The sequence below is a fragment of the Sturnira hondurensis genome, unplaced genomic scaffold (assembly GCF_014824575.4).
Source record: "Sturnira hondurensis isolate 20B ecotype Veracruz unplaced genomic scaffold, ASM1482457v3 Scaffold0024661, whole genome shotgun sequence".
In the NCBI taxonomy this organism is placed as follows: domain Eukaryota; kingdom Metazoa; phylum Chordata; class Mammalia; order Chiroptera; family Phyllostomidae; genus Sturnira; species Sturnira hondurensis.
Genome location: NW_028097292.1, coordinates 272,041 through 297,824, shown reverse-complemented (window position 1 = coordinate 297,824; position 25,784 = coordinate 272,041). Strand labels below are relative to the sequence as shown.

Here is a 25,784-nt window from a genome sequence, read left to right as displayed (position 1 = left end):
CCTTCCCCTCTCCCAAAAAATAAATAAACAAAATCTTTTTTTTAAAGATTTTATTTATTTATTTATCTTTAGAGGGGAAGGAGAGAGGGAGAGAAACATCAATGTATGGTTGCCTTTCGTAGGTCCCCTGCTGGGAGTTGGCCTGCAGGGAACTGGCCTGCAACCCAGGCATGTGCCCTGACTGGGAATTGAACCGGGATCCTCTGGTTCGCAGGCCTGTGCTCAATCCACTGAGCTACGCCAGCCAGGGCCAATAAACAAAATCTTTTAAAAATCTAATTAAAAATATTTTTGAAAGAAAATAAACATGTAAAATGCAAATGACAAACTAAAAATATTTGCCACATTTTGGAAATACACAAAATAAAACTCATTGATTTTTTTATTTAAATTATTTGGGTAACGTTGGTTAATTAATAACATTTATAAATTCCAGGTATATAATTATACAATATGACACCTGTATACTCTATTGTATGCACACCACCTGAAGTCTAGTCTCATTCCATCACCATGTATTTGACCTTGTTTACCTTCTTTGTTCTCTCTCCACTCCCCTTCTCTGGAAACCACCTTTCTGTTATACATATCTATGTGTTTGTTTTTTCTTTTGTTGTTTGTTTTATTTGTTCATTCAGTGCTTTTTGTTTTATATCTCACATGATTGAATTCATATGATTCTTGTCCTTTCCTGTCTGATTTATTTCACTTAGTATTTTGCCTTCTAGATTCATCCATGTTGTGGCAAATGGCAAGAATTCATTGTTTTTTTAATTGCTGAGTAATATTCCATTGTGTATATGTACCACTGTTTTATTCACTCATCTATTAAAAGACACCTAGATTGTTTCCACAACTTGGCTATTGTAAATAATGCTGCAATGAAAATAGAGGTGCATATATCTTTTCAAATCAGTGTTTTCATTTGCTTCAGATAGATACCTAGTAGTGGAATTGCTATGAAATATCAATTTTTAGTGTTTTTGTGGAATTCCATAGTTTTTTTACAGTGGCTGCACGTGTTTTCAGTCCAACCAATGATGTACTAGGGTTCTTTTTTCTCCAAATCCTCACTAACATATGTTATTTGTTAAATTTTTGCTAATAGCCATTCTGACTGGTGTGAGGTGGTTTCTCATTGTAGTTTTGATTTGCATTCTCTTGATGATTAGTGATATTGAGCATTAGTGTTCTGAGCAACAGTGATATTGAGCATTAGGCACTGAACTGTGTTTTCTGTATACAATGTTACTGAATTGTTACAATGACCCAGATGTTGCCTGTGGGAAGCTTACTGCTAGCAAGAACCCTTTCCACTTGTGCTGTAGTTGTTTCTGAGTTTTATTGCCCACCTTTTATAGTTGGGGAAACTGAGGCCAGAGAGGTAATTTTACTTAAGGTGTTTTAGCTATATTTTGATGACCTGATTCCAAAGCCCAGTAAATTCATTTTACTACTGCAGAGGAAAGAAAGAAAGAAAATTGAAAGGGGACAGCCAATGTTGGGGGAGAGAGGAGGTAAGAGAGGACTACCTTGGGTTTTATCTCTAACAAGGGCCTAAGATAACTTTGAGGCCAATGCAGGGCCAAGCCAGCAGTAGGCAGGGTGGGTGGAGCTGAGCCAAGGAGGAAGGGATAAATGCCAGGTCCTGCCCCATAGCACCCACCCCGTCGTTCGTTCGTCCTCAGTGCAGGGCAACAGGTAAGAGTCACTTTCAGTCTGGAGCCCTCTTTCTGGTCTGTCTTCCCACCTCAAAGCTGCACATGCCAATTCTCTGGCCTGTCTAGATCTGACTTTGTTTCTTAGAATCTGTCTCTCTGTTATTTTCTTTCTTTTTGCCCTATGTATTTTCCTGCTTTTCATTTTCAGCTTTCCTTTGTCTTTCCCCGCTTGTTTCCTCTCCTTTGTCAGTTTTCAAGGTCAGTCTCTGACACACTAGCTTTCTCTTATTTTCCCTTCATCTGAGTTGTCTATATCTCCTGCTCTCTCTCAATCTCATGCTTTCCATCTCTTTCTTCTTTCTGTATCTCAGTCTCTTTCTGTCTCTCTCTTCCTCTCCTTTTCTGTTCCCTGAGAAGACATCTTCATATTTCTTCCAGCAATTCTCCATTCCCTCCTCACTTTGACTCCCTAACTCTGCTTGGCTGACAGCAGAGATCAATGAGTCAGAGAGTAGGGGGGCAGAAGTAGGAAGAAAAATGAAGAGAATGTGGAGATGATGGAAATAATGAATTGTGTAGGGAGAGATAAATGTGAAGGAATTGAGAGATGAATAATTAGCACAAGTAAGGATGAAAAGGTGAAAGAGGAATATTGCGTCACTGTAAGGGCTCTATGCTGAGTCAATAGATTTGTATTCTCAACCTAATTCATTGTGAGACCTTCTGAAAAGAGAGCTGGTTGGTCTATGATTTCCATAGCCTCTTTGAATTTTGATTTTATGGTCTCCTAAATTTTTGTTTCTAAGAATTTCTGATTCTCTGCTTCCAGTTATCTAAAATTCTCTATGATCTTCCATGATGGAGAGAGGGTGCTGGGAAGGGAAATAAAGCCTGATGCTTCCAATTCCTGAGATGAAGTGAATGCATCTATTTCAGACCTGATTCTTCCAAAGCAGGACATAAAGGGGAGAGGGGGGCAAGGAATGCTGAAGTTAGTAGTTTCTGGCTCTCTGCTGGAGTAAAGTTGTGGTTGGCCTTCTGATATCTGGGATTATAGATGGGCTGCTGACATGAGAGAGGATCTCAAGGTACAAGAAAAACCTTCTAGTCATTTGACCCCAAATTTTACCGTTATCTCTATGAATAAAAGCATTGTTTTAAGAATATCCCTGGCAAGGACTGCCACACAGTGGGTATATAAGTTAAGTGGTAGAATGAATGAATGTTTACCAGTGCCTGAAATTCTACTTCAGTTAGAAATCTGTTCCTTTGGTAAAGGCATTGATCACAGTTCAAAATCAAATATCCCACAAAGGGACCTCCTAGTGTAGCAGAGGACATTGACCTCTGGAGTTGGCATCTCAGTCAAGAGTACATGTAGTAACATTTGAATCATAGATCCACAGTAATTAAGTTAGTAGGCTCTGTAACCAGATTGCCTGGGTTCAAATCCAGGTTCTTCTATTTAGTAGCTCTGTGATCTGTACTGGTTATTTAATCTTTTTGAGTCTCAGTTTCCTCATCTTTGAAATAAAGTTGATATTAGTGTCTACCTCACAGGGTTGTCACAAGGATTAAATAAGTCAATGCATGTGAAGCTTTTCCAACAATGAGTACTCTGTGAGTGTGTAACTGTTAGAATCTGATGGAATAAATTTAAGAAAAAAAGAATCTGATGGAATCTATGAAGTTCCCTAGTCCAATCTCTGTAGAGAAATTGAGGCCCAGGGATGGAAAGTACAGGGCCCAAATTCATATAGTAAATTCTAACAGATAAGAACAAGAATCAGGATTGAGACAAGAATCAACTTTGCAGACCTAGTCTGGTGTATTCATAATGTAAATTCCTTTGGCTGTACCTTTACTTTTCCTATATAGGAAATGCAGAAAGTAAAAATAATAGCTAACAGTTTTTTGGTATTTACTGTGGAATAGGCACTTTTAATATATATTTTATATAGATTATCTTACTAAATCTTCACAACATCCCTGTGAAGTAGAATGTCCTTGTTATTATCTACATTTTACAGATATAAGACACAGGGCAGAGATGTCACATTTCTAAGACCCCAGAGCTAGTGAGTGGTAGAGCCAGGATTAAAAAACAAATAGCCGGCCCTGGCTGGTGTAGCTCAGTGTATTGAGCGCGGGCCTGCGAACCAAACGATCGCGGTTCAATTCCCAGTCAGGGCACATGCTTAGGTCCCAGGCCAGTTTCTGGCAGGGGCCAGTTCCCTGCAGGGGATGCACGAGAAGCAACCATACATAGATGTTTCTTTCCTCTCTCCTTCCCTTCCCCTCTAAAAAGATAAATAAATAAAATATTAGAAAAAAAACAAATAGCCTTGCTCCAGAGGCTGCGTTCTTAATATCCTAAATTGCTAAAAGTCTTCTTTTATTCAACTTTACTCACTCCAGTTCAATGACAGATAGTGGGATGGAATGTAAACAGAACCCAAGGTAACTAGACTAAGGTTATGGGTCATAAAAATGGACTAGCAGAGTGAGGCAGGACAAATTCCAGGAAAGGAGTATCAGAACAGAGAAAATGGAACTGAGGCTTGAAAGAACATGATAGTTCAACAAATTCCCAGAAGTAGTCTATATTTTTCTAGGTCTATGAGAGCAACATGGCCAAAAACCCATTAGAGGTGATGAGTATATTGTACTTCTTCCATTTTTATAAAGGAGATGGAAATAGGCCTTAATCCACCATTGTCCAAAAGTGGGACTTGACTTGCTTCCAATCTTTGCTACTTTACTTAACATTACATGCCCCACTGTTGTCATAACTGTCTGTGTTTATGTCAAAAAGGAGTTTCTAGGAGCCAGAACCTAGCCATCTGTTTTGCCTGCCTCTCCCTGGGTTACCCACCCCTCCTCACCACCAATAGCCAGCGTCAGCCCCAGCCAGATGCCCAGAGGTGATTCTGGAAAGGAGCTCCCTTTCTCTCTCACACCCTGGTCTCATCTGGTCAGACCTCAGTGGTGATAAACTCTGGGAGCTTTATCTGTGGTCTGCAGGCCCAGCCTCAAGTGCTTTAACCTTTGCAGGCAGGCAAGGAAAGGAAAACTCATACCTCCAGATATGATATAGGAATTGGATCCAATTCATTACCTACCATTTGAGGTAGGTACAAATACCTTACATTTGACAGCTAATGAAAGCTGAGACCCAGAGTGGGGAAGTGACTTTTCAAGAATATCCAATAGGGAGTTGGGGAGTTGGAATTGAAATAAGAAAAGCTAGAATTTATTGAAACTATGTGCCAGGCACTGTCTTCAAAGGCTTAATTTGATGAGCTTCATTTAGTTCTTTAAATACCCTCTGTCCTTTCCCAATTTCAGGACCCACACGCCCTGCCCCACACACCCTGCCCCACATACTAACTTTTGCTCATATGACAGCCTGTGGGAGTTGGAGGGAGGATGCTTTTTCTTTGGTGTGTAAAAAGGGGAAGAGATTGCTTTGTGAGTTAGGGAGAGCATGCTTGCTTTGTGAGATCTGGAAAGGAGGGGCATTGCTTTGTAAGAGGTGAAGGAGGTTGCCATATGAGAACAGGGCCACGAGCTCCCTCTGTTCATTTGTCCCTCATAACATAAGACTCTATATCTAATAGCACCTTTAGTGCTCAGTTGCTGTCCTTATGGTGCCAGGACCTTAGTCTTCCCACATTCTTTCCTATCTCCCCTGTTTGCCTGTCCCATATCTTGTCTCTTGATCCACTGATGCTGGACATCCAGTTTGCCCTTTGTCTTTTAATCTGTTCCTCCTTCTTGCTCTTTCTAGCTGTCTTTCTCTAAGTATCTCTCAGCCTTCCTTTATCCCAACCCCTAATCCACCTTAGCTACCTCTTTGTCTCTATCATTTGACCTTATCTCTACTCCCTTCTGTCACTCAGTCTCTATCTCATCTCCCTCATCAGGGCAGAGCTCCTCTTCTGGTAACTCCTCTGTTGCTCTCCCCCACTCCCACAATCTCCAGATGCTTTTCTCCTTCATATTTATGCCTGACTGACTCTTTGCCACTGCTAGATTCTCTCCATTCCTGCTCTCAGTTTTCTGAGTCTGTATATTCCTGTACATTCCTTGATCTGATCTCACTTCCTTTTCCTGTCCTTCTGTCTCTGCCTCTACCTCTTCTTTCTCTCTCACTAATATCTCTCTCTCCTCCTTCCCTCCCTCCCTCGCCATCCCTTCCTCCCACTTTCTCTCCACTCTTTGTTTCTCTCAGCTCATTCTTTTCCCCTATCCTGCATTTCCCATCATCCTTTTGTCCTCTGTTTTTTCTGGAGCAGTCCACCTCTCCTTTTTCTTATCTGTACCCTGCCCCTTTATCTTCTGGCTTTGATCTCTTTCCCACAATTTCTGTACTTCTAAATCTACTACTGCCACTCTACCTTTGTTTTTTCTCACTTTCCTTCTTTTATCTTTCCTATTTTTCTTTTTTCCTGACTCTTCCTCTACTCTCATCTTTTTTAATTTGAGTCTGTGTTCATTCATTAATTTACTTCCAGACTCAACAAATACTTATTGAATACCTATATGTATATTTGGGTTTTTTGTTTGTTTGCTTGCTTGTTGTTTATTGAATTTATTGGGGTGACATTGGTTTCTGGTTTCTTTTTAAAGGTCTTCTCTCTGTCCCCTTTCTTCCTCTGTGTTAGTCTCCATCTCTTTCATTCACCCATAGACTTGTTTCCCAGACTATTGGGTATTGCTTTTACCTCTTTCTCTATCTGTGCTTTCCCAAACTGCAGAGGCATGTCAAAGAACAATAAAATTCCAGTCTTGGGGAACAGCTTGGAATTCTAGGCTCTGTAGGACCTAGAGCCTGCTCTTTTGTCCTATTCCCTGAATATACTTAAGTTGGTGTCTGTGACTTCAAACTCATTCTCCTTCTCTGCCTGAGCCTGCACAGGGAAAACTCTGGGTTGAGGCTCACAAGCCCCAGTAAACAATATCTGTGTGCATTATCAGGTTTAATCTCCACTTGTATGAAGCCAATATTCTTAAAAATATTATTGGCCATAAGTGTTTATTTAAAGGTTCAGTGGGTTATCAATTCCCATCCTGCCATACATAATCACACTTCATGATTCTCTGCATCACAGAGGAATCAGTGGCAAATTCTGAATCAGAATTCAGGCTTTCTGACCTCCAGTTGGAACTCTTTCCTTCACATATTTGTTTAACAGTCAGTCTCTTCTTCCTTTCTGGTGCCCTATTGGTACATTTTAACATTGGGAAAGTTCTACCCTGAAAGGACAATAAGGACAAGCATTGGGTCAGAAGCTAAAGTCAAAGGATTAAACACAGGAATGACCCTGGCTTTAGGCCAGGTCTTCAAAATGGGATCTCATCTCTTCCACATCTTCTGCAGGACTTCGGGCTCAAGATGGTGGCAGCAGCCATATTGCTACAGCGCTGCCCAGTGCTTGCCCGTGGACCCTCAGGCCTCCTGAGCAAAGTGATTAAGACTCACCAGTTCCTTTTTGGTATTGGATGCTGTCCCATCCTGGCCACCCAAGGACCTACCTGTTCTCAAATCCACCTTAAGGCAACCAAGGCTGGAGGAGGTAAGAAGGGGCTACTGAAAAAAGTGGAGAATGTCCTAGAGACAAGATTCCAAGCCATACTGTTCATCATTGCTTAATAATTGGTAGGGGTTATGTAAAAAGTGTTAAAGCAGAATGAGATGACCTAAAAATATATCTGGGATCTGACTTCTGCCAGTATCTCTAAATAGTCTTACTCTTTATGCCTCTCATACTCTATCTATTCCAGTCATTCTGAAACTATTTAAAATTGCCTGTTATCTCAACCTTCTGAGCCTTTGTTCCTGTCAAATGATCCTCTTCCATATTCTTTACCAGAGTACCCCATATTTCTCATGAGACACTTAACTTGTGCACAGCCTGCATAGACATACAACCATTCCAATTCCAATTCTGGATCATGTGTCTTCCCTATTCTAGACTTCCATAGCCTAAGTCCTCTCTCCCATCCCAGCTCTGTTCACATGTCTTCAGTGTGTGCCATTCCTATCAGTTTAGGGGTTTCCATAGCACAAGGCAAGGCTCATCCATCTACGTGTCTCTACCATAGCTTAACATGGCACTTTGGGATACAGTAGGTTTCAGTAATAATTGTTATGCTGAACTTAAGGTTAAAAATGCACTACCATTTACTTTCTTACCTTGCATAGACTCTCCATCTTGGGCCAAGAGCCACTGTCCCTTCATGCTCTCAGAACTCCAGGATGGGAAGAGCAAGATTGTGCAGAAGGCAGCCCCAGAAGTCCAGGAGGATGTGAAGACTTTCAAGACAGGTTGGAGTCAAGTTCCATATCATCCAACCTCTACTTCTCACACTTGAATTCACTTCACTACACTCCTGAGCTAGGCTAATCTAAGGACAGTTAGTATGCATCCCATGATGGGGAGTCCAGTCTTTCCACAGGAACCATGGTAGGAAGTAGCTTAGACCAGGCACTGAAAGTCATCCTTCCCAATACATATACATATACAGGCAATTAATAGTCATTTTTGGCCATTAATCTAAAATGAGATTCTAGAGTTCTTCCTCTTCTCTCCCAGTGGATAAATGGGTCCCAACAGGATGAGATCCCACATTTAAGCAATACCAGTCTATAACAATCTGGATTTACATGGAAGAGTAAGTGTTAGAACCAGGTACATACTATACAATGATATGGAGTCCCAAGTCAACTCAAATGGTACAGATCACTCAAGATAATCACACTTGAGACATGATCACATTCTTGACATCTTTCTTAGGTCCTTTTGGGATATCATTATTGGTAAAATTTTCAAAATTGAATTTTAATGACATTCAGAAAAGAAGAGTAAGATACATACACTGCCCTGTGTCTACTTCCTGCATGCAAGACCCAGAGTGACTGCCTCAGTTACCTCACCCAAGGGAAAATTCTAATAGAGAGGTGTGATTCACCTTATGGAAGGTTTGCTGACACAGGAGTCTTCACCTGAGTAGATGAATAGGTGCTCACTTTGCAGAACTTTTTTTTTTCGTTCTGCAGAAGGCTTATCTACTTCATGAACTTGAATTATTGTATGCTCTTTTGAGTTAAAAAGGACAACAAATGCTTTCTTTGCACACCCACACACACCTTCATGGCCAATGAATCCCACTCTCCCTGTCAGACCTGCCCAGCTTCCTCAACCAGCCTGAGGAATCCATTCTCCAGTTCCCAGGAGCCAGAGCAAATTTCAGAGGTCACATACCTGATACAGAACAACACAACTTCTGAATGTGTTGAGGTGGAAATAAAGGAGGTAGAAATATAAAAGGAGTGCTGAAATGGCTTCTGACACAGTAGAGGAAATGGCAAGGAAGCACTGTGAAACCAAAGGGAGTCTGAGTTTAAATTTTAATGCTGGCACTTGCTGGACCTGTGTGCTTTGTCAAGTAATTCACTTCCTTTCAGTGGGATTACAATATCTGCTTCAACAGGTTATCATGAGGAGGAAATAAAATTACATTTATGGGCATGTTTCTAGTTTTATATGAGGCCTCATTAAATATTACATTTATTCTTATTATTTCTTTTTCATGCTTCCTTCAGAAATTCTCATCCTTCATGGAGAGCCTTTTCCCTCTTTTGTGTGTGTTTATCACCATTTTCATAATGGAATTTGTCTTAATTCTCTAATATAAAAGAAATATGATTCACTGTAAAATATTTTCCATCAGCTACAGGAAAAATATAAAGAGAGAAATTTAAAATCATAATTCTACTATCCACCATTATTTTTTACAATATTTTCTTTCAGATATTTTTTCATGACTAAACACACACACACATACAGACCTCCTACATTCTCATCTACACATATTTTTATTAGGAATATGATCTTATTCTACCCACAGCTTGTTACTTTTCCTTCTTTATGTAACTATGTCTCATGGACATCATTCCATGTCTCTAAACATAGAGCTGCATACTAAAATTATTAAGGATTGAGGTTTCTTCTGTAGCATGGATACAACATCATTCAGTTAATCAAACACCTATATTTCAGATTATTGTTTCTAGTTTTTGTGCATATTTTTCCAGTTTATATTGTTTGCTGGTGTTACATGCATATAAATGTACCCACATAGAATATATAGTATTATTTTAGACCTACTATGAATATACTTCAGATAATTTATGTACTCTTCTGTTGGGTTGCTTCCAATTTTTCCTGTTACAAACAGTGGTTCCACAAACCTCATTGACTGTACCTCCTCATACACATAGCTTAGTGTTTCTCTAGGATAGACACTAAGAGGTAGAAATTCTCGGGGTGTAAGGGTATGTACATTTTCAATATTAGTAAATACTGCCAATTAGCCCTCCAAAGTGTTGTGCCAGTTACCAGAGAAAGTATCTATGTTCTCACATCCTCTCTAGCACTTGATAATATCAAATTTTTAAATCTTTATCAGTTTGATAGGTGAAAACGTGTTTATACAGTTTGATTTTCCCTGATTAAGCATATTTTTCTACATTTATTAAATTCTCAGTTTATATTTTTTGCCTACTTTTCTATTGGGTTGAAAAATTTTCATAGCAGTCTTTCAACTTATAAAAAATAAATTCTGGATATCAATAACTTTTCTGTTAAATATGCTACAAAATTTCTCTAGGTATGTCAGTCTGTACATTTTAACAACTTTTGATACCTATTTCCCAACATCCCTGCAGCAACAATCATGATTTCTGGCTCATGTATAGAGTTCTGAAGTTTAACAAGTTCTTTGGCATATGTTATTTCAATTTATTCTGAAAGTAGGGCTGTCCCATTTTGCAATGGTAGTGGTTAAAGTAATGGGCTCTAGATTACTTACTTGTAGACAACTTACTTGCTGTATGACCTTGGTCTATTTACTTAACCTCAAAATAAAATGTTACCTAACTTCTCTATGCCTTGGTTTCCTTGCCTTTAGAATGAAGATACTAATAGAACATTCCATATAGGGTTGTTGTGAGAAATAAACAAAATAATAGGTGTAAAGTTCATAAAACAGAGCAACATGTAATAGCCAGCAATTAGATGTTGGCTATAATAATATGATCAAATATTGATTGTTGTTATTATTAGTACCACTACTACTATTACTTTAGTCATAACAATACTATATATGCCAGATATTAGTTTGGGGGTTTTACATTCTGTCTTGCATGAAGGTGTTATTAGCTTCATTTTACAGATGAGGAAATTAAATCTAAGAGAGAGGATTCATGATTTACTTAAAGTCACACAAGTAGGAATTGGCAGAGTAATTACTCGAAACTAGATCTGTCAATACTCTTTCTACTAAAACTGAAAGTAGTGATTCCAGTAGGGAGGCTTCCACACTAACCTCAGAAAAAGAGATGAGTCCATGCCAGGGGTAGAAAGCCTGAGTGAATTATGAATAAATTATTGAGTGAATGAGTAAGTATGCAAAGGGATGGTTGAATGAAGTAGTGGAGAGTTACTGTGTCCCAGCAAGTTAATAACTGGTCAAATAAAGGAATAAAATATAAAGAAAATTAGAGAAGGTAAAAATCAATAGCATGCATGAAGTATGGACTAGCCAGGAAGTGATTTGTAAATGAATTCTTTTCGTCCCCATCTCTATTCCTGCAGGAAACCATGTCTTTGGTTATGAGCAATTTTTCAGGGACAAGATCATGGAGAAGAAGCAGGACCACACCTACCGTGTGTTCAAGACCGTGAATCGCTGGGCTGATGCATACCCCTTTGCCCAACACTTCCCTGAAGCATCTGTGTCTGCAAAGGATGTGTCTGTCTGGTGCAGTAATGACTACCTAGGCATGAGCAGGCACCCTCGGGTCTTGCAAGCCACACAGTGAGTAGTAGTGTCTGGGACATGAGCTGTGGGGACAATCCAGAGAAGAGCCAAAGCCATATGTGGAAAGAGAAAGCAGAGCTGGAAGTGGAAACCTGGGTTCCACCCACCACTCCTGTTGTACAAGGTCCTCCAGTATATTTAATCCTCAGATATGATATGAACTAAGTCAGTCAACAAACCATATTTTCTAAACTCTTGGTTGTCCAGTGATATAGACAATAGGATGGAAGAACAAGCAAGCCCACTGTCCATGAGCTCTCACTCTGGCTGCAGAGTGAGTATTTCCAGAGATGGTATGTGACCTATAGAAAATCTCCTAAGCTGCTCAAGCTCAACCTACCTTCTTCCTCCATCCCAGAGTGCCTGCAGCCTAAAAATGAGGGTTTGTGCCCCCCCCATCCCCTTCCTGTCCTCTACTTGGCCACTTAGGACACAGCTCACACAGAACCACTAAGTCAACATTGACCCCAATTGAGGAAGAGAAACCTACTCAGTTCCTAAGTGTCTGACAGGGGTTTCCTCTTCTCCTTGTCTCTCCTCTGTTTTTTTTTTTTCCTGACTAGGGAGACCCTGCAGCGCCATGGAGCTGGAGCTGGTGGTACCCGCAACATCTCAGGTACCAGTAAATTTCATGTGGAGCTGGAGCAAGAGCTGGCTGAGCTGCACCAGAAGGACTCAGCCCTGCTCTTCTCCTCCTGCTTTGTGGCAAATGATTCTACTCTCTTCACCTTGGCCAAGATCCTGCCAGGTAACCCTAAGGCCTAAGCTTTTTTCAGGGCTGGTATCATGCACTACAGCATATAGTCTCACTGTCTTCATCACTCCTTCCCTCTATTCTGAGTCCACTCACTCCCATTGCCATTCTTTCTCACCTACCTTGCATATCCTCAACATTCACTGGTTGACTATATCCCTCTCCTTTCTCCTCTTCCACACATAGGCTAAAGACCACTATTAAGAAATGTTACCCAACTTCACAGAAGAGTAACACAATAAATTTGTCAGCCCCCATTCAACTGGGCTCTTAATTCTCATAAACAGTCATTTTATGTCTCCAAATCCACTTTTTAAAACTTTCTTTCCTCTTCTAAAACCTGTGACTACCTCCTTCTTCACTCTTAGTAAATAACCTTACATCAATCATCACAAAGAAAAAAAAGAAGCCACCAGATAGGGACTCCTTTAACTTATAGCCACCAAACCTACAAACTTGTCTAATTGTTCATCTATTCTTTCATTCTTTTCTTTTACACGTTGAAGGTGCATCCCTCCTGCCTAAAGCCAATCCCTTCTCTTGTACACTGGATCTTATCTTACCACTCTCCTACTCTCTAGTCAATAACATCCCACCTTCCCACTCTCTCACTCTCCAGTCAATAATATCCTCAACTTACATGCCTGCCATCCTTCCATCATAGCCCCAAACCTAGATGAATATAATTTTCTATCTTCTTTGTCAATCTTGGGCTGATGTAATTGCTCAGATGGGAGTCATTAAAAATTTATAGTCCCCAACTTATAACAGCTCCTCTATGCTCTCTGGCAATCCTGTTTCCATGGTCAGTTCTCCAAGTCTCCAGGGAAGTTTTGCCAATCTTCATTCTCCTCAGCTCTTCTACACCTCCACTTTACCCACATTAGCATCTCCACATGCCTTCTCCTTGTTCTTCTCTCCTGTTACAGTGGAAGAGACGCCCTTTTCCTTGTTGACAAATTCTATTGCTGGTGTTCTTTGTCCCATTCCCCTCTACCCCCTCAAGAACTTTGATCTATAAAGTTCCCCCCTCCTGTATTTTTAGCCTCTTCCTTTCTTTAAACATATTGAAGTCTCTTGCATCTTACACAAAAAAAAATTTCCCCTCATTATGCTCTAGTTACTGCCCTACCCTTTTCCTCCTTTTAACTGGCAAACTGCTTGAGAGAAGTCTCCATACTTAATATCCCTTCCTCAATTCTTGCTGATTCTTTAGCGCACTATAAACATAACCACTGCTTCTCAGAAGCTTTTTCTGAGATCACACGTAATCCCAACTAAGCCAAACATCCTTTGAATTTTTTAATGAATTTCCTCCTCAATCATTACAATTCAACTTCTTTCATTTCCACTGCAAACATCCTAGCCTAGACCAATTAAATTTCTTGATTTCACCTTTGCCCTCCTGCAATCTATTCTTCACATCAGGCAGAATGGTATTTTAAAAACACGAACACATTTTTGTTACTCCCCTGCCCAAAACCCTTTCATAGATCCCCATTGCCCTTAGGACCAATTCTAAATTCTGTATCATGACTTCTAAAGCCCCAAATAATCTGGCCTCTACCTACCTCTTGAGCCTCATTTTTGATACCCGTTTTCTCACTCTTTCATTCAGTAATATATTCATTTATATATTTATTCACTCACTTGTAAATGAGTTATGTTTATTCATCAATTTATTCAAGAAATGCTTATTGATCAGCTACTGTGTACCTAACCTTATACTGGGTATCATGAACAGAAAGATAAAGTAGATGTGATTTCTGCTCTTAAGAAATTTTCAGTCCACTTCTTCTTTGTGGTAGGTTCACCAGGAAATCATGCCTGATTTCCTCAAATAGAAGTCATACCTTGCTCTAATGAAATCCACAGTTCCTTGATATTAGTGCAATTTGTGGGCCAGGATTGAACTCCCTCCACTGACTTCCCCCACTCTACTTATCCTTCCAGTATTGCCCAGTAAAAAATCCTACATTCCTCAGATTCTAGAGAAAGGTCTTCCTTATCTGGACCTTAGCTTCCTCATTTGTACATTAAAGGAACTGGATTCCCTGGTCATTAATGGTCCTTTCAGCTATCATGTGCCATGAGTTTATTATTCATACTGTGAAAGTCTGATAATTATCCACCGTGTAAGCAGAGGATTACTACCTGGAAAAGGTGGGATTTCATCTGGACCAAGAAGAATCTAGCATTAGTACAAATCAACAAGTAATCTATGGGATCAATTCCTTTCTAAGGCTTGATATTATGTGTCTAAGAAAAGGAACCTAGGCCCTGTCCTCAGGAAACTCTAGAGCTTCTTGGGAAATCATTAAAATTTCCTCTACTTGAAGGTAGTCAGAGGCCAGACTAGGGTTAGAAATGAGCAAAGGGAAAGCTGTGGGGTCAGAATTTTAGTAAAGGGGAGTTCTTCCAAGGAAGCAAGAGGTCATGAAAGTTTCCAGAGGAGGAGGAGGCAGAGCAGAGTCTCCAAAAGAAGGAAAGGGATGTCCTTCTACCCCTGCCAGGTCAGTCCTGAGGTTAAAGTGGGAATTCTGGGACAGAAGCTTATGAACTATGCATCTGGTTCCTCAGGGTGTGAGATTTACTCAGATGCAGGCAACCATGCTTCAATGATCCAAGGTATCCGCAACAGTGGAGCAGCCAAGTTTGTCTTCAGGCACAATGACCCTGACCACCTGAAGAAACTTCTAAAGAAGTCCAACTCTGAGACACCCAAAATTGTGGCCTTTGAGACTGTTCACTCCATGGATGGTATGTATATGTATGAGTGTATGTTTACTAAGATTGGTCTCATAAAAACCATGATGATAATGATAACAGCTAACATTTACAGAGTGCTAATTACATGCCAAGTAAAATTATTAGTAATATATATAAATTTACTGGATCTTCACAATTCTGTGGGGGTAGGTGGTATTATTGTTTCTGTTCATTTACATAATGGAAGTGAGACATAGACAAATGAGGTAACTTGCCTAAGATCACACACACAGCCAGTAAATGCCAAAAGACAGAGACAGCTATTACAGTGATCTTACAGATTAAGAAATTAAAGTTCAGACACAACTCTCAATTTATCTTTCCTGACTTTAGTAATTGGTGCCAAAGTGATGTAATTTGCACCCTAGGATGTATGATTCCAATTCTGTCACACAAGGCTCTCTCCATGATAAATGATGTACACAAATCAATTATCTGTGTCTAGCTTCTGCAATGGAAAATTTCACAAATTATTGCCCGGAAGTTTTTTCAAGGTCCAGTATGAAGCACTGGAATCAAAACACGTGTTTACATCAGACAGATCTGGGTTCAAATCCCACCTCAGGCACTTACTGCCTCTATGACTTGGATAACTCTTTAACTCTCTGAGCCTCAGTTTAGCCAAAGATAAAATATCTGGTTATAAGAATTAGAGATGATCAGAGTCATTCCATTTATCATAATCTGGGTAGAAATAAATGATCTTTACACTCCTACCTCATTTTCCCCCCAACTGAAGCAATGCCTAAATCATTTTATTGTTGGCCCTCTGGGGCAGAAATCATGTGTTTTAGACCACACCTTCTAAAGGGAAGAGGTTCTCACTTCAATTCAATTTGTTACTTTTCCAACGGAAACAAAAGAGAGTCCATGGTATCCTCTGATTTAGCCAGCATATGTGCCATCTGCATCATATAATGGTAAGGCAGAGACTGTGCAACCAGACTACCCATTTTCAAATCCCAGGGTGACAACTCACCTGCCATGTATAATGCGCTCCCAAGTATAGTGCACACCCACGTTTTTGGCCCAAACTTTCAGGAAAAAATCTTTCATTTTAATTTTCTAATTGAATTAAATTGAGTTACTAGAATATTTTTATTATAAAGAAATTTTAGCATTTATTTTTTAACATTACAGTACAAAAAATTTATTAAACAAATAATTACAAAACACAAGAACAGATGCAAGGTATTTCAGGTTCTACCCATGTATAATGCACATCCTTATTTTTCCCTCAAAAATTTGGACAAAAGTGAGCATTATACATGGCAAAATATGGTACTTAGCTTTAGCAAGTTTTGTAACTGTTCAGTTTCACTTGCCTTGTTTGAAAAATGAAGGTGATAATAATAAAGTAGCTGTGAGAATTAAATGAATTAGTATATAAAGAACTTATGCCCTGACCAGTGTAGCTCAGTTGGTTGGGTATCATCTCACAAAGCAAAGATCACAGTTCAATTCTTGGTCAGGGCACATGCCTGGGTTGCAGGCCAGGTCTCCTGGTTGCTAGGGAGGGGGGGCAAGTGCAAGAGGCAACCGATTGATATTCCTCTCTCACATTGATATTTCTCTCCTTCTCTTTCTCCTCCCCTCCCCTCTCTCTATAAGTAAATAAATAATACGTTTTTCTTAAAAAAAAAAGAAGTTGTTGTGCCCACTCCCACATTTCTACAACTAGCAATAAAGTAAAACAATACCACAATTATATTTCTACTACAGAGATTACTCTAATTCACTATTTCTCTAGTGGAAATTGTGTTAGGGCCATCCAACTTCTTTACATTTGCAAGAGAATGGTTTCTTTTTTTTTTTAACGGAAACTCTGTCTAAACTGTCAATGGTAGGGCAGAGTTTCTCCCATTGAATTGATGCTTGAGCCATCACACTGTCCCCTTTGTCTTGGCCTATACCTCCTGCAGTTATTCCTACCAGTTGCTCACATTGATTCTAGTCTGGAGTCCCTGTTTCCACATGAAAAATTTCATCTGTATTCTAGCTCTCTGCATCTCAGTAGTTTAGAGGAATGGACAAGGTATAGGTTGTTGCATATGCAGAGTGGCCAAAAAGTCTATATATTGGATTCACAGCCATTTGAAGACCTTATAAACAACTGTAAACATAGAAGATGTCTAGAATATTTCGCTCAGCATAATGTTTTCCAGTTCGAGCGAAATAAGCCAGGCGGTGAAAGACAAATACCATATGATGTCACCGTTAACAGGAATCTAAACAACAAAACAAACAAGCAAGCAAAATATGACCAATGACACTCAAATATGGAACAGGCTGACAGGGACCAGAGGGGAGAGGGGAGAGAATCACAGGGGAAAAGGGGATGGACTCACATGAACAAGTATAAAGGACACATGGACAATAACTAAGGTGGGGGGCAGAAATGGGAGGGAGGTGGGGAGCACTGGGGAGGCAGGGCTGGGAATATAAGACAGAAAACTGTACTTGAACAAGAATAAAATAAAATAAAATAAAAAAGATGATGTCTAGAATAACATGGAGAAATGGTAATCTGTATGGAAATGGAGAGGACCCTACAGATCACTTTTAATTCATGTTCATTCAAATAGATTGAGACTAAGTCTGTGTGTGGAGAGGTCCCCTCATATAACAAAATTGAGAGAGACAAGAAATACCCTCCTACAGAGACACAGAAAAGACATAGACAGAAACACAAAGAAACACAGAAAGGGACACAAAGGCATAGAGAAAGAAAGTCTGAAGCAGAGAGCTAGTCAGAGGTAGACAAAGGGACACAATAAGAAGGAAATGAAGGAGGGAGGAGGGTGGGAAAGAGAGACAGAGAGACAAAGAGGAAGGAATGGGAGGGGAGACAGAAAAATAAGGCTGAGACAGAAAAATAGAGGTATAGAAACAAAGATGGAAATGGCCGCAAAAACAGAGATAGTGACAGAAAGCCAGAAAGATAGAAACAGGGAGGACAAGTGAAGAATAAATATATTGACAGGGTTGCCAACAGTACCTGGCTGAGGGAATGAGTGAGATCTGAAATTAGGACTACATTAATCTGTAGTGAAAGGTGACTTTTTTAAAACAAAGATATATAGGCTAGTGCCAACTCTAAGTGGATATACACATACTTGCAGGGTGGAAAAGGAAGCAAAGAGAGGACGGAAAGTGGCATAAATGAGAGAACACATATTGTCAGAATAAAGTAAAAATAGAAAAAATAGAGAAGCAAGACTTGATCATAGCCTGGAGAAAGGGGAGGGAGAGAGAGAGAGAGAGAGAAACAAGCTTCAGTAGCAGTGAAGTGAAGGTAGTCAATACATATAAAGAAGTTTGAAATAGTCCCAAAGTAGTTGTGGGTTACAAATTCCACACTGGCGTTGGAAGTGGGGAAGGGTTATGATATCTCTACTCCTTGACTTTGCTCAGGTGCCATCTGTCCCCTCGAGGAGTTGTGTGATGTGGCCCACCAGTATGGAGCTCTAACCTTTGTGGATGAGGTTCATGCTGTAGGACTGTATGGTTCCCGGGGCGCTGGCATTGGGGAACGTGATGGAATTATGCACAAAATTGACATCATTTCTGGAACTCTTGGTGAGTGAGTGACTTGGACTTCCCTTACGTACAATCTAGAAAGGAGGCCCCTGAAAGCTCCTTTACTACTTCCTCTCAAAGCTGTGGGAACTATTTGGGTATAGTTCACAGTTTCCGGCTATAAAACTCCTGGACTCCCTCATTTCCTCTTCACTAAAGAGTTGCTGAAAAAATCTGGGTTTTTTAAGATGACCCCTCAGCTGGGCCAAATAGCCAGGTTCTACTCAGTAAGTGGAGAGCTGTAGTTCTAATCTCCTTTCCCACTCAACCCCAAGCTTCATCTTAGCTTCACTTTGGGGCCTAACCAGTTTAAGATCCCCACCCAGCTCCTGCCTATCTAGTCACTGCATACTCCGGCCTTAAAAGTTCTATCTTGAAGCAGCAGAATTACCAGCTCTTGGTGATAACAATTCTCCTGTCTTGAGCCAGAGGCCTGAGAAGAGAGTCTAGAGCTCCATCTTCTGGCGTCTAGAGCCACAGTTTCTGGTGCACCTCCTTTTGTTACCTGGGGCATGATCCTATTCTTTGGGGGACTGATAATAGGGTCTGTGCACATCCTCCTCCTCCTCCTTGTTTCCAGGCAAGGCCTTTGGCTGTGTGGGTGGTTACATCGCCAGCACCCGTGACTTGGTGGACATAGTGCGTTCCTATGCTGCTGGCTTCATCTTCACCACTTCACTGCCTCCCATGGTGCTATCTGGGGCTCTGGAATCTGTGCGGCTGCTCAAGGGAGAGGAGGGCCAAGCCCTGAGGCGGGCCCACCAGCGCAATGTCAAACACATGCGCCAGCTACTAATGGACAGGGGCTTTCCTGTTATCCCCTGTCCCAGCCACATCATACCCATCCGGGTGAGAGCCCCACCCTTCCCGTTGCCCTCCCTTTCTATCTCTTCTGGAAACCTTCCAACACCCAGCAAACTGACACCAGCTACTGTTGATGCTTTCTTGTTAACCATTTTTGAGAAGTTATCAGACATTCTGAATTAATCAGTCTTCTTTTCCCATTCATTAGCTATTATGTCATCCCTATTAGACTGTCCTGACCCTCACAATACTGAGTTTCCATGATGTATACATAATTCAGTGTTTTTCAAACTGTGCATCAAGACCATTTGTGAGTCATAACATCATCTTAATAGGTTATGACTAGCATTAACAAATATTTCTTGAACATCCATCCTCTTAAAGAGACTGCCTGTTAATGAGCCTGTAAACTATGCATGATGAAAATTCTCGTATATTACGAAGGAATGGCCATTGGCTTACTTATCTCATCTATGGTGTAGTGGCTATAAATATAGTTGCTTAAAAATGAAAACAATAAGGAAAATGTTGAAGTACATCACATATAGTTAGGATATTATTTCATGGGAATTTTCAGTTTTATATATGATTATATGCACATGTATGTATGTATGTATATATGTGTAGTATGATCATGGCATGAAATGTATTCTTACTAAGAACTGAAGTTAGAAAACCTAAAATCAAAAGCCATGAAACTAGCTGATATTTTGAATTCTCAACTGCATTAGAGTATTTACTGGCTTTAAAAATGGACTGCAACTTCTTTCTTAAACAACATCTATTTGTGTGTGTTGGTAAGGGTGTAGGGAGAAATTTTTATGTGGCTGATTTATGGATGAGAAAAAAAATAGTAACTGCTCTTTGGAGCAACCCAATATTCCCTTGAAAGACTGCTTTTGTAAATATCTTTTTTTTTAATTAACCCAATGTCAGCACCCCAGAGGGGGCTTTAAGGGATTCATCTTCTTATCCATGACCACCCCAAATTAACATATGAGCTAAGTGAAACCACTGTGTTTGTTCTGCAAACACCTTCAAGACAAGATCTCTAGCACCACCTCCACTCCACTCCTTAAAATTTGATTGCTGCCTCTAAACAACTTCTTGATAAATATTCTGGAGCTGCTACTGACTAAGCCCCTTATGAAAAAATTATGTCCAAAAATTCAGTGTTGTCCCTTCATCTTGCTTCCTCCAACTGTTTCATGGAGCTAGTAATAGTGGGGCCAGTGTTGCAGATACTGACAGGCTTTTCTTACGAGCCCAGGTGGGTGATGCAGCACTGAACAGCAAGGTCTGTGATCTCCTGCTCTCCAAGCATAGCATCTATGTGCAAGCCATCAACTACCCAACTGTCCCCCGGGGTGAGGAGCTGCTGCGCCTGGCACCTTCCCCCCATCATAGCCCTCAGATGATGGAAGACTTTGTGGGTAAGTTCTCGACATTGTTGCCTGTAGTGCTCTCTCTCCTTTCAGCCTCAGGATTTGAAGAAGTTGAGAGAGAGAATGGATGCCACTCACTTTAAAAATATATTTCTGAAACATCTAATATGTGCCAAACTCTATACTAAGGTCATCAATGAATGAGAAACAGTCCCTAGACTTGTAGGGCTCCAGTTTGGTTGAGGAGGCCATAGCAGACACAAACAATTGTCTCAAGGGATTCAACAAAGACAGTGAACGTGAACATCATAGGAACGGGGGGGGGGGGGGGCTGATTCAACATTTGCAATGTGAGACAGGCTTCCTAGTGGAGATGACACCTGAGCTGAGTCTTTCAAGGTGAATGGTACTGGACCACAAGAAGAAAGATGGTGTGGAGGGGTATTCCTAGTACAGGGAAGAACATTAAGAAAGGCAAGGAGTGGGTGAGAAGCAGCCTGGGATAAATCAAGAACAGCAGGTGTTACAGTAATGTAGGACAGTAGGGAGTGGGAAGGGAGTATCATCTATGAATCTATAAAGACAGCACAAAACAGGGACTGGATCGAGAGATTTATAGTGTTAGCTGAATAGCTTTGTTTTTATCCTGAAATATGGCAGGTTAGTCAATTCAACTGAAGCTTGTTGGATTCCTACAGGAAGCAGTTTTTAAGCACAGGGCCTGGCATACAGAAGGTGCTAATTTAAGGTCTGTTGGGTGAAAGACATGTAGGTAGTTGACAGTTTAGCAGAGGAGACAGGCATAGGCATGGATTGTACTGGTCTAGTGTGAAAAGCTACAGTGCACTGGGAGCTGGAGAAGGAGTGCTTGTTTATGGCTAGAGAGATCAGGAAGGGTGAAATTAGGGAGGCTTTGTGTGCAAGGAAGTCCTTGTGTAGCACCTTAAAGTGCATGTGGTGTGGTATAAGGACATTCCAGAATAAGGGAATTCCATCAGCAAGGACCAAGAGATAGGAAAACAGAGAGCATGCAATGGCAACGGTCGTTCTGCTTGTCTGGAGCATAGACAGTATGAGAGTTCAAGGAATGCAAGATAGGTAGTTGCCATTCACTCATTCATTGATTAAAAACATCAAGTAATGTTAGCCAACAGTTATTAAGTATCATGTGCCGAGTACCATTCTAAAAACTTTACTTGTACTAACTCATCTAATCTTCATGGGGTAGACGTGATGATTATTATTAGCATTTACATTTTACATATATGGAAACTGAGGCACCAAAAATATATAGTAACTGACCTAAGTCACACAGTTACTAGATTTGAACTGGGGAGTTTGTGTCTACTGCTGTGGTCATAACCACTGAGTCTACTGCTTAAGCTGATGATCTAGACTTCTGGAGCTTTGCCTCAGAAGTCCTCTCAGTTGCTCTAGGCTTCCATTATAGAGCTCTAGGCACCCTCAGTTCACTGAGTGTCCACTAATGCTGGGCTTTTTCTGGTAAGAAATATGAGTGGTATCTACCATGGCTCTGCCAGTCCTTCAAACCTATAGCCAAACCATCTTAAAATCTTGCAAATGTTCTCTACAATCTCTCTCAAATCTGTTCTCTTTTCTCCATTCATAATTTTTAACTCCTTATCAATGTGATTTCTTCCTAATTTATCTGCTTCGCTCTTGCTTCCTTCTAATCCATTCTTCATTCTGACCACAGAGGGATTTTTGTGAACATCTGACCATATAGCTATATAGCCCCCTTGCTTAAACCTCTTCATGTTTCTTTATTGTCTGGAGCAGAGTAATGGTCTCCAATGTGTGGGAGGTGTGCACAATGATCCACAGGGTGAGGGAATTTATTGGAATTTTTTTAAAGGCACAGGTTTATTACTTACAAGTCCTGGAAATTAAATAGCATACCTAGGATTTCATGTTTACTTTTTATCTTAAAGATTTGGAATTAAACATTACTGATTTGGATCTTTAATATATAGACTGACAATGATACATGTAAAGAGTATATAAACAAACATACATAGACAGGAAGTACATGCTAAAATGTTTATACTGATAGAATGTATAGTCCAAAACTTGAAGACTACTGGTCTACAGAACAGTCAAAGCTCCCTGGCATGACATTCAATGCCTTCAACATGGTGATCTCTATATCCCCACCTCTTCCCCAACATTAATTTTATTTCTACAGCTGCGCTGAGTGACTTGTAGTTCCTTCATTTTGCTCTATTCCCTTACCTCTGGGACTTTGATAATTAACGCTTCCTTCTAATTGGAATGCTCTCCCTCAAATCCTTCCTAAGGCTTACTTCCTTTTCTTTCATCTTCTTGGCTTAGTCAGGTATCCTTTCGTTCTTTCAACAAATATTTATTATAGAGTACCCACTATGTGCTAGACACTGTTCTAGGTGCTGAGGATTCAGTAGTAAACAGAACAGACACAAAAGTCCCCACCCTTCTGGAGCTTAAATTCTGGTGGAAGGAGGTAGTCAAAAAACATTTTAAAATAAGTAAATTACAGTTGACCCTTAAACAACACAAATTAGAATGGTGCCAGTCCACTTATGTAGATTTTTTTCAATAAATAAAATGGGGCCCTGGCCAGTGTAGCTCAGTAGGTTTGGCATCATATTACAAAGTGAAAGGTTGCTGGTTCGATTCCTAGTCAGGGTGCATACCTAGGTTGTGGGCTCGGTCTCAGTTGGGGTGTCATACAAGAGGCAATCAATCAATGTTTCTTTCTCACATTGATGTTTGTCTTCCTCTCTTTATCCTTCCCTTCCCCTCTCTATAATGTTTTTTTTAATTAGTTGGCCATTTGTATTCCCAGGTTTCACATCTGTGAATTCAACCAACCATGGAAAAAAACAGTAGTTTTGATTAGTGGTTGGGAATCCACGAATGTAGAGAGCTGACTGTATGCATTGTTCTACACTATTCTATTCAAGGGACTTGAGCACCCACAGATTTTGGTATCCATGGGAGGTCCTAGAATCAATCCCTTGTGGATACTGAGGGACTGTAATTAAGTTTGGGGGGAGTCAAATGTCATATGTGGATTTTTGACTGTGCAGGGTTCAGTGCTACTAACTTGCACGTTGTTCAAGAGTCAATTGTACATAGCCTGGTAGTTCTAAGCACCAAGAAAAAAAATAGAGCAGGATAGGAGGGATGGGAAGTGATAATGAGGTGAGGGGGACAGGGCTAGATTGGAAGAGGGTTGTAGCATTAAATAGAGTGTTAAGGGTAGAGCTCATTGACATGACACTCGAGCAAAAATATGAAGGTGAAGGAGTTAGCTAGATAGATATCTAAGGGAGGATCATCCCAGGCAGAGGGAATGGCCTAAGAGTAAAGACCCTAACACAGGAGCATTCCTTTTGTATTTGAGGAACAATAAGATGAGTGTAGATTGAGTGGTGTAGAGGGAGATAGAAAAATGAGGACTGAGGGGCAATATGGGCCAAGACATATTGTAGGGCATTGTAGGCCATTGGAAGGATTTTGGCTTTATCTCTGAAGTGGATGGTTTTTTGAAGGATTTGGGCAGAAGAGTGACATATCTAACTCAGGTTTTAACAGAATTGCTTCAATTTGTATGTTGAGAATAGACTGAAAAGGAAAAAGAGTGAAAGCAGGGAGAGCCAATAGGGGGCTATTATAAAATTCCATGTAAAAGATGGTGATGGTTCATGCCTGATGATAGCATTGGAAGTGATGAGAAGTGGTCCGATTTTGAACGTGGAGTCCATGATATCTGCTGATAAATTGGATGTGTAGTAAGAGGAAGAGAAAAATAAATGATGGCTCTAAAATTTATGGATTGAGCAATTGGAATTGCCATAAACTGAGATGGGTAAAGCTGAAAGTAGAGTAGGCTTTGGTGGAGGGAATGGAGGATCAGTAGCTCAGTTGTGTTCATGTTAAGTTAGAGATGCCGATTTGACATTGAAGATATAGGAAGGCAATTGAATATACAAGTATAGGATTCAGGAGAGCGGTCTGGGCTGGAGATGAAAATTTCAGAATCATCAGCATAAAGATGGTCTTTAAAACCATGAGAATGAATGAGATCTCACAGGGAGTGATCATTTAAAAAGCCATGGCCAGAGCTGTGGTGCACACCTGAGGCACTTCTGACAGTGGGACCAGGTTCTCTCCTCTGGGTTCCTATCCCCTCCAGGACACTCCCCACTCCAGGCTCCCAGGTCACAACAATAACACTGTACAGTCACCATCAGTGTTGTTTTCCTCCCAAGGCTAGGAGTTTCCAAGTAGATGTATCCATTTCTTGGGCCACAGCATGTCCTGTACTTACAGTGTGGTCCAGGCCAGGCCAGTACAGCTATAAATTGTGTCAAATAGATGCTTCCAAATCTTTTACACATCACATGACCCATACACAAATATTAACATAACACACAATGGAACAAACCAGGAGCTACTTCTGGTTCTAAGCCATCTCAATGGATTCAAGGGATCTGTATTTTGGCACATCTGTACTGTGATATAGGGATTAAGAAAACCTAGTCTAACCAATTCTTTCCCTCTTCTCCTCCCACTACCTTCAGAGAAGCTGCTGGCAGCCTGGACTGAGGTGGGGCTGCCCCTTCAGGATGTGTCTGTGACTGCCTGCAATTTCTGTCGCCGTCCTGTGCACTTCGAGCTCATGAGCGAGTGGGAACGCTCCTACTTTGGGAACATGGGGCCCCAGTATGTCACCACCTATGCATGAGAAGCCAGCTGCCTCAGAACCCCACCCTATCTGCACTCCACTTGGGGCTAGGCCTCTCCCCGTCCTCTGCTTTGTTGTGTGCCTCCAACTGACTTGAGTCTGAAAACAAATAAAGAGCAAACTGCAGCATTTGTAGCCCTCTGTTGGTCAGAGAATAAACTGCATTACACCTGGTTCTAAGACAAGTGACAGAG

The 25,784-nt window shown here is 40.6% G+C and overlaps 1 protein-coding gene across 2 annotated transcripts; it reads left to right on the top strand.

The window, feature by feature from the left end:
- The first annotated feature begins 1,603 nt into the window (after positions 1 to 1,603).
- On the top strand, positions 1,604 to 25,719 carry ALAS2 (5'-aminolevulinate synthase 2). Of its 2 annotated transcripts, none has more exons than XM_037038605.1 (10): positions 1,604 to 1,701; positions 7,045 to 7,240; positions 7,870 to 7,992; positions 11,324 to 11,546; positions 12,113 to 12,297; positions 14,884 to 15,063; positions 18,487 to 18,651; positions 19,232 to 19,500; positions 20,726 to 20,888; positions 25,427 to 25,719. In XM_037038605.1, the coding sequence occupies exons 2-10, from the start codon at positions 7,060 to 7,062 to the stop codon at positions 25,588 to 25,590; spliced, it is 1,653 nt and encodes a 550-aa protein (XP_036894500.1). In that variant the 5' UTR covers positions 1,604 to 1,701; positions 7,045 to 7,059; the 3' UTR covers positions 25,591 to 25,719. The 2 variants fall into 2 exon arrangements, with proteins under 2 accessions (XP_036894500.1, XP_036894501.1); XM_037038606.1 differs by lacking the exon at positions 1,604 to 1,701 and adding an exon at positions 4,716 to 4,791.
- The last annotated feature ends 65 nt before the right edge of the window (positions 25,720 to 25,784 follow it).